This window comes from Cherax quadricarinatus, unplaced genomic scaffold (assembly GCF_038502225.1).
Source record: "Cherax quadricarinatus isolate ZL_2023a unplaced genomic scaffold, ASM3850222v1 Contig340, whole genome shotgun sequence".
NCBI lineage: Eukaryota > Metazoa > Arthropoda > Malacostraca > Decapoda > Parastacidae > Cherax > Cherax quadricarinatus.
Window position 1 is genome coordinate 119,142 of NW_027195366.1, and position 10,859 is coordinate 130,000.

At 36.0% G+C, this 10,859-nt stretch overlaps 1 protein-coding gene across 1 annotated transcript in view; it reads right to left on the minus strand.

Annotated features, from left to right (window-relative positions):
* Gycalpha99B (guanylate cyclase 1 soluble subunit alpha 2) overlaps positions 1-10,859 on the minus strand; it is a gene marked incomplete at its 3' end in the record, with an annotated part of 161,984 nt that overhangs the window by 117,530 nt on the left and 33,595 nt on the right. The window contains exon 3 of the mRNA XM_070080356.1: positions 681-769. Coding sequence (XP_069936457.1) covers positions 681-769 — 89 coding nt within the window. The remainder of the gene's footprint in view (positions 1-680; positions 770-10,859) is intronic.

Sequence of the window (10,859 nt, forward strand, 5' to 3'; positions counted from 1 at the left end):
ATGTATGTATGTATGTCGTGCCGAATAGGCAGAACTTGCGATTTTGGCTTAAATAGCAACGATCATCTTGCCATATAAGACAAGTGAAAATTTGTGTATGCAATAATTTCGCCAAAATCATTCTGAACCTAAAGAAAAAAATATATTTCACTGTGTTTGTTTAGTATTAAATTACTGTAAACAAATCTAAAATATATTTAGTTGGGTTAGGCTAAAATAAATTGTTCTTGTTATAATAAGGTTAGGTAAGTTTTCTAAGATTCTTTTGGTGCAAAATTAATTTTTTTTACATTAACATTAATGAAAAAATATATCTTTAAACGTATAAGAGAAAATTTTAGAAACGACTTAATTTTAAATGAGTTCTTGCTAATTGATCAGTTTTACATATTCGGGACGACATATATATATATATATATATATATATATATATATATATATATATATATATATATATATATATATATATATATATATATATATATATATACACACACACACACAAAACAATCGCAAACAGGCGATCTTAAAAATACAAGATTAAACACTCTCCCAATATAAACCTCTGTATGGTGAGTATTCTCATAACTAAAGGTGATATTTTGATAAGTTCGAGAAAACAAGGGATGGGTAAGGGTGACAGTGGTCAGCTGAGGAAGTGATACTTGATGTTAACTCACCCAGCTGAGTGATGAGTGTGCTGAGGAGATCGTCAAGATGCCAATCATCCCACTCCCTCACGCTCTCCGCTACGATGCTCAGCTTCCGTCTGCCGGGAAACCCACGTCATCTTAATTAGCTTGTATATGACGCCGGGTTCTAATTAATATTGATCATGTGCAGCATGTTAGCAAAGATGGATCGCTTACCTAGTAATTATGCAATGAATAATTACTTTACCAAAGTCAAAAACAAGAAGTTACTTTACACAATAAGAAATATCTAGTAATAAAAAATTATTATAATTTGGAATTGAGTCTCACAGTAGCAATAAATAAAGATAAGTTAGGTGACCCATAAAGTAATGTATTCGATTTAAATTAGTGACACATATTAACCAGGACAGGTAAGACTGGTGACCTGTAAGAGTTATGTACACAGGTATGACTGGTGACTCATTAACAGTGCATGGAGGTAATTTTAGCTATCCATATACATAGAGTGGTGACTCATATAGTATAACTATATGTACTGGTGACACACAGCTATGAATATACAGGAACAATTGGTGATTCATATTAACTATGTATATTAGCCGTGTGTAGTGTGTGTTGATAAATATTTATATGTATACAGGTAAGACTGGTGACCCATGTTAACTATGTATACACTAAGAGTGGTGATCCATATTTATTATGCATATAGGTAAAAATTGATAACCAAATTAAGGAAAGGTTAGTGATCCATATTACGTATGCGGTAATTGTGGTGATCCACGCAATGTACACACATAAAACTGGTGGTCATATTATGAATGAATTTCTTAAAATAATTCTGTCATTGTAATAGCTGCATAAATGAACAAAGTTAAAATAAAGGCTAATTATACATCACGATGAAAGTTACGTAGAAAGTACAAATAAAATTTGCGAAACCTAAAACTTTTGAGTAGAACTTAAAAAAAAAAATGTGCACTTTTGTGTGGCAATGCGCCTGGTTATGCCACGGGGGCGCTGACCCCCGAAACAACCCTCCCTAGGTATTCCACCCAGGAGAGAGAAGTCCCTCATATCATCTTTCATTAGAGCAATAAACGAATTCCCCTGAGATGATAATCATCTCAACTTCCTCACAGAACAAACAATTACCCACCAGATACACGATACCAAGAAAACTTGCCGGCTCTCTTATTTTGGCAAACAAAATACTGATTAAGCATTTATTTTGGCAAACAAAATACTGATTAAGCATGTAGAACTATAAATTCCAATTCTCTTTGTTATACATGTTAGGTAGAGTGGCCAGAGAAGTAGGAAATTGTCATATGAAATGCAGTGCCCGTGGCCTGGTGGCTAAAGGTCTCGCTTCACACGGTGAGGGTCCGGGTTCGATTCCCGACGAAGGGGTGGAAATATCGGGCGTGTTTCCCTACACCGGTTGTCTATGTTCACCCATTAGTAAAATGGGTACCTGGGTGTTAGTGGACTGGTGTGGGTCGCATCCTGGGACAAAACTGACCTGATTTGCGGGAAATGCTCAGCATAACAAGCGGCTTTCTATATAGTAGTATGTCACTGATGTCAACTATGGTCTGTATACCTTATACATGTACTGGTATACCTTATACATGTACTGGTATACCTTATACATGTACTGGTATACCTTATACATGTACTGGTATACCTTATACATGTACTGGTATACCTTATACATGTACTGGTATACCTTATACATGTACTGGTATACCTTATACATGTACTGGTATACCTTATACATGTACTGGTATACCTTGTACATGTACTGGTATACCTTGTACATGTACTGGTATACCTTGTACATGTACTGGTATACCTTGTACATGTACTGGTATACCTTGTACATGTACTGGTATACCTTATACATGTACTGATATACCTTATACATGTACTGGTATACCTTGTACATGTACTGGTATACCTTATACATGTACTGGTATACCTTGTACATGTACTGGTATACCTTATACATGTACTGGTATACCTTGTACATGTACTGGTATACCATATACATGTACTGGTATACCTTGTACATGTACTGGTATACCTTGTACATGTACTGGTATACCTTGTACATGTATACCTTGTACATGTACTGGTATACCTTATACATGTCCTGATATACCTTGTACATGTACTGGTATACCTTGTACATGTACTGGTATACCTTGTACATGTACTGGTATACCTTATACATGTACTGATATATCTTGTACATGTACTGGTATACCTTGTACATGTACTGGTATACTTGTACATGTACTGGTATACCTTGTACATGTACTGGTATATCTTGTACATGTACTGGTATATCTTGTATATGTACTGGTATACCTTGTACATGTACTGGTATACCTTGTACATGTACTGGTATACCTTATACATGTACTGGTATACCTTGTACATGTACTGGTATACCTTATACATGTACTGGTATACCTTGTACATGTATACCTTGTACATGTACTGGTATACCTTATACATGTAGTGGTATACCTTATACATGTACTGGTATACCTTGTACATGTACTGGTATACCTTATACATGTACTGGTATACCTTGTACATGTACTGGTATACCTTGTACATGTACTGGTATACCTTGTACATGTACTGGTATACCATATACATGTACTGGTATACCTTGTACATGTACTGGTATACCTTGTACATGTACTGGTATACCTTGTACATGTATACCTTGTACATGTATACCTTGTACATGTCCTGATATACCTTGTACATGTACTGGTATACCTTGTACATGTACTGGTATACCTTGTACATGTACTGGTATACCTTATACATGTACTGATATATCTTGTACATGTACTGGTATACCTTGTACATGTACTGGTATACTTGTACATGTACTGGTATACCTTGTACATGTACTGGTATATCTTGTACATGTACTGGTATATCTTGTATATGTACTGGTATACCTTGTACATGTACTGGTATACCTTGTACATGTACTGGTATACCTTATACATGTACTGGTATACCTTGTACATGTAATGGTATACCTTATACATGTACTGGTATACCTTGTACATGTATACCTTGTATATGTACTGGTATACCTTATACATGTAGTGGTATACCTTATACATGTACTGGTATACCTTGTACATGTACTGGTATACCTTATACATGTACTGGTATACCTTGTACATGTACTGGTATACCTTGTACATGTACTGGTATACCTTGTACATGTACTGGTATACCTTGTACATGTATACCTTGTACATGTACTGGTATACCTTATACATGTCCTGATATACCTTGTACATGTACTGGTATACCTTGTACATGTACTGGTATACCTTGTACATGTACTGGTATACCTTATACATGTACTGGTATATCTTGTACATGTACTGGTATACCTTGTACATGTACTGGTATACCTTGTACATGTACTGTTATACCTTGTACATGTACTGGTATACCTTGTACATGTATACCTTGTACATGTACTGGTATACCTTATACATGTACTGGTATACCTTATACATGTACTGGTATACCTTGTACATGTATTGGTATATCTTATACATGTACTGGTATACCTTGTACATGTACTGGTATACCTTGTACATGTACTGGTATACCTTGTACATGTACTGGTATACCTTATACATGTACTGGTATACCTTGTACATGTACTGGTATACCTTATACATGTACTGGTATACCTTATACATGTACTGGTATACCTTGTACATGTACTGGTATACCTTATACATGTACTGGTATACCTTGTACATGTACTGGTATACCTTATACATGTACTGGTATACCTTGTACATGTATACCTTGTACATGTACTGGTATACCTTATACATGTAGTGGTATACCTTATACATGTACTGGTATACCTTGTACATGTACTGGTATACCTTATACATGTACTGGTATACCTTGTACATGTACTGGTATACCTTGTACATGTACTGGTATACCTTGTACATGTACTGGTATACCTTGTACATGTATACCTTGTACATGTACTGGTATACCTTATACATGTCCTGATATACATTGTACATGTACTGGTATACCTTGTACATGTACTGGTATACCTTGTACATGTACTGGTATACCTTATACATGTACTGGTATATCTTGTACATGTACTGGTATACCTTGTACATGTACTGGTATACCTTGTACATGTACTGGTATACCTTGTACATGTACTGGTATACCTTGTACATGTATACCTTGTACATGTACTGGTATACCTTATACATGTACTGGTATACCTTATACATGTACTGGTATACCTTGTACATGTATTGGTATATCTTATACATGTACTGGTATACCTTGTACATGTACTGGTATACCTTGTACATGTACTGGTATACCTTGTACATGTACTGGTATACCTTATACATGTACTGGTATACCTTGTACATGTACTGGTATACCTTATACATGTACTGGTATACCTTATACATGTACTGGTATACCTTGTACATGTACTGGTATACCTTATACATGTACTGGTATACCTTGTACATGTACTGGTATACCTTATACATGTACTGGTATACCTTGTACATGTACTGGTATACCTTATACATGTACTGGTATACCTTGTACATGTACTGGTATACCTTGTACATGTACTGGTATACCTTGTACATGTATACCTTGTACATGTACTGGTATACCTTATACATGTCCTGATATACCTTGTACATGTACTGGTATACCTTGTACATGTACTGGTATACCTTGTACATGTACTGGTATACCTTATACATGTACTGGTATATCTTGTACATGTACTGGTATACCTTGTACATGTACTGGTATACCTTGTACATGTACTGGTATACCTTGTACATGTACTGGTATACCTTGTACATGTACTGGTATACCTTGTACATGTATACCTTGTACATGTACTGGTATACCTTGTACATGTACTGGTATACCTTATACATGTACTGGTATACCTTGTACATGTACTGGTATACCTTATACATGTACTGGTATACCTTGTACATGTATACCTTGTACATGTACTGGTATACCTTATACATGTAGTGGTATACCTTATACATGTACTGGTATACCTTGTACATGTACTGGTATACCTTATACATGTACTGGTATACCTTGTACATGTACTGGTATACCTTGTACATGTACTGGTATACCTTGTACATGTACTGGTATACCTTGTACATGTATACCTTGTACATGTACTGGTATACCTTATACATGTCCTGATATACCTTGTACATGTACTGGTATACCTTGTACATGTACTGGTATACCTTGTACATGTACTGGTATACCTTATACATGTACTGGTATATCTTGTACATGTACTGGTATACCTTGTACATGTACTGGTATACCTTGTACATGTACTGGTATACCTTGTACATGTACTGGTATACCTTGTACATGTATACCTTGTACATGTACTGGTATACCTTATACATGTACTGGTATACCTTATACATGTACTGGTATACCTTGTACATGTATTGGTATATCTTATACATGTACTGGTATACCTTGTACATGTACTGGTATACCTTGTACATGTACTGGTATACCTTGTACATGTACTGGTATACCTTATACATGTACTGGTATACCTTGTACATGTACTGGTATACCTTATACATGTACTGGTATGCCTTATACATGTACTGGTATACCTTGTACATGTACTGGTATACCTTATACATGTACTGGTATACCTTGTACATGTACTGGTATACCTTATACATGTACTGGTATACCTTGTACATGTACTGGTATACCTTATACATGTACTGGTATACCTTGTACATGTACTGGTATACCTTGTACATGTACTGGTATACCTTGTACATGTATACCTTGTACATGTACTGGTATACCTTATACATGTCCTGATATACCTTGTACATGTACTGGTATACCTTGTACATGTACTGGTATACCTTGTACATGTACTGGTATACCTTATACATGTACTGGTATATCTTGTACATGTACTGGTATACCTTGTACATGTACTGGTATACCTTGTACATGTACTGGTATACCTTGTACATGTACTGGTATACCTTGTACATGTACTGGTATACCTTGTACATGTACTGGTATACCTTGTACATGTACTGGTATACCTTGTACATGTACTGGTATGATAAATTAGACACAGGTGCAACTCTTGGGTATCGTATTCTACTCAAGATTGATGGACTGAACACATCGACTCAAGGTTGAGGGACTGATTACCTCATTCTCCTCCTGTTCTTCAAGTTTCTCCTACGTATGGACTGATGAAGCCACTGTGTGGCGAAACGTTTCCTCAATAAAGATACCCAAGAGTTGCACCTGTGTCTAATTTATCAACATGTCGGTTCTCTGAACCATTCATCTACAAATGTACTGGTATACCTTATACATGTACTGGTATACCTTGTACATGTACTGGTATACCTTGTACATGTACTGGTATACCTTGTGCATGTACTGGTATACCTTGTACATGTACTGGTAGTAAATAAAGATATTATTACAACAGACACTGAGCAATTTACGGGAATCTAATCATAAAATTCACTATGGCACAGGAGTCTCAAAAGTGGTTTCTCTTTCTTGTCACTGCTCCGTGAGAAAAAAAATTAAGGTTAGGCTGTTTCTGTTGGCAATTATCAGATATTGAATTAAAATAAGATTTCCTGAAATGCTTTTTCAATTTCCTGCCAAAAATATCAAGATCACCGACTCTCTCATTTAGTTATATGGCAGAAGGACGAGATGTATATTTCAAAGCAATCTCAATCTCTTTTTCTCTCTCTCTCTCTCTCTCTCTCTCTCTCTCTATATATATATATATATATATATATATATATATATATATATATATATATATATATATATATATATATATATATATATATATATGTCGTGCCGAATATGTAAAACTGGTTAATTAGCAAGAACTCATTTAAAATTCAGTCTATTCTGAAATTTTCTCTTATACGTTTAAAGATATATTTTTTTCATTAATGTTAATGTAAAAAATTTTAATTTAGCACCAAAAGAATCTTAGAAAACTTACCTAACCTTATTATAACAAGACCAATTTATTTTAGCCTAACCCAACTAAATATATTTTAAATACGTTTACAATAATTTAATACTAAACAAACACAATCAAATATATTTTTTTCGTTAGGTTTAGAATGATTTTGACGAAATTATTGCATACACAAATTTTCACTTGTCCTATATGGCAAGATGAGCGTTGCTATTTAAGCCAAGATAGCAAGTTCTGCCTATTCGGCACGACATATATATATATATATATATATATATATATATATATATATATATATATATATATATATATATATATATATATATATATATATATATATATTCTCTTACACGTTTGAATGTAAAAATTAATAATTTTGTTCCAAAAGAACCTTAGAAAACTTAACTAACCTTATTATAACCAGCTCAATTTAATTTTGCTTAATCTAACTAAATACATTTTAGGTAAGTTTACAATAATTTAATAATGAACAAACACAATGAAATATATTTTTCTCGTTTGGTTCAGAATGATTTTTGCGAAATTCTTGCATACAATAAATTTTTGCTTGCCTTATTCGACAAGAAAAGCTTTGCTATTTAAGCCAAAATCGCAAGTTTTGCCTATTCAGCACGATATATATATATATATATATATATATATATATATATATATATATATATATATATATATATATATATATATATATATATATATATATATATATATATCTTCCTAGGTAGTAGGTTGGTAGACAGCAACCACCCAGGGAGGTACTACCGTCCTGTGGTAGTAGGTTGGTAGACAGCAACCACCCAGGGAGGTACTACCGTCCTGTGGTAGTAGGTTGGTAGACAGCAACCGCCCAGGGAGGTACTACCGTCCTGCCAAGTGAGTGTAAAACGAAAGCCTGTAATTGTTTTACATGATGGTAGGATTGCTGGTGTCCTTTTTTCTGTCTCATAAACATGCAAGATTTCAGGTACGTCTTGCTACTTCTACTTACACTTAGGTTACACTACACATACATGTACAAGCATATATATACACACACCTCTGGGTTTTCTTCTATTTTCTTTCTAGTTTCTTGTTCTTGTTTATTTCCTCTTATCTCCATGGGGAAGTGGAACAGAATTCTTCCTCCGTAGGCCATGCGTGTTGTAAGAGGCGACTAAAATGCCGGGAGCAAGGGGCTAGTAACCCCTTCTCCTGTATATATTACTAAATTTGAAAGGAGAAACTTTGGTTTTTTCTTTTGGGCCACCCCGCCTCGGTGGGATATGGCCGGTGTGTTGAAAGAAAGAAATATATAATCTTTAAAAAGAACGATACAGTAGCTGGAAAACAGGGTGCATACTTCCACATTGCTGGTCTGGGCCCGAAGAAGCTGTTTTAATTTCAGAAAACCACTCATGTGGTATACATACCTGATACCTGTTACTTTAAAAACCACTACTCAAAAATACATTCATTAAAGAAACAGGCGTCTTGGCAATGGGAAAGACGTCTTGGGAATATGCGACTCACAAGCTTCATGGAACTGGAAAGCAAAATTTCACTCTTATCAATAGAAGTTAATTATCAACCTGAGGAGAGAACTCAGAGTGAGATGTGAAATGAGTTGTTGTTATTACACGACGGAGGAAAATTTACCTTCGCAAGTTTGTGTCGTATAACTTGTTCAGTTGCATCAGTTGTTTAATAACTGAGACGGTGTGTGATGTAACAACTGACGGGGCCCCTGGCTAGGTAGGCAACTCTTTGACTTCACACAGTGAGTGTCCGTGGCTCAATTCCTGGCCGAGTAGAAACATTGGGCTTGTTTCCTTATACTTGCTGTTCCTGTTCACCTAGTCCCCTCAAGGGAGGTTCCTTGACGCTGGCGAGGGGCTCTTGATCTAGGGAATTGGATCTGTGCTCCAGTTCCCTGAATTGAGCCTGAATACCTTCCATCCCCCTCCTGCATGCGCTGTATAATCTTATGGGTTTAGCGCTCCCCCATGATTATAATAATAATAATGTTCACCTAGCAGTAATTATGTTCCTGGGTGTTAGTCGACTGGTGTAGGTCTCAGCCTTGGGGATAGGACTGAAGTGCCACAATGGAAATAAGACAGTCCTCGATGACGTATTGACTTTCTTTGGTTATCCTTGGTGACTGACCCTCCAGGTTTAAAAATCCGCTTATCTTAATGTGGTAGTTATTGACCCTATGGCAGGTGACCTCTGACTTACCACTCGGACCACACAGTTTGACCGTAGAGCGAGGGTAGTCGTAACTACCCAGTTTCCTTCAAGTAATAAGTTGTCCTTCCTAGTCATTTAAACGAAGTCTACAATATCTACAATAAAAGAAGTGTTTATTACTATTAAAACCTATAATATATTTTTATTTCTACATGTACAAGGTATACAGACCATTACTGATATCAATGACATACTACCGTATAGAAAGCCCTTTGTCATGCAGAGCATTTCCCGCGACCCACACCGCGACCCACACTGCGACCCACACCAGTCGACTAACACCCAGGTACCTATTTTACTGATGGGTGAACTTATGGGTGTCTTATGAAAACACGTCCTAATGTTTTCCAGCCGTAACTAATTATGAGAATACGTGCGTCCATTGTACTTAAAATGTACATGAATAACCACACTGAAACACCCTGGCTTGATCTTAGGTCGACTGGGGACCGGCGCATCCCATCGGCTTTGCCATCGATTCTCAAAGCTACGCTCAAATTGGGTAATAATCATATAGGAGAAGCTGAAGTAGCCAAGTTAAGCCATAACCAGTGGCAACTCAGCTGCAGTAATGCATAAACTTCCTTGCACAGGGCTTTAATAAGACCCATCCTGGGAACCTTCTCAGAAGACGTCATTGTAGCACAATAAGTGCTTATCATGATATTAATATTAGGAGGTGAATAAGATTAAGATAAGGAACCTGCTTTCTTTGGAGCCCAGAACGTCTGGGAAGACCCAACAAGTTCCAGGAAGAGCTTAACTGGAAGTTGTGGAGCTTCCAGAAAGGCTAAGGGGATGATATTAAGAGAAGATCTTGAATAGAAAGAGTCCATCAAGGGACTCTT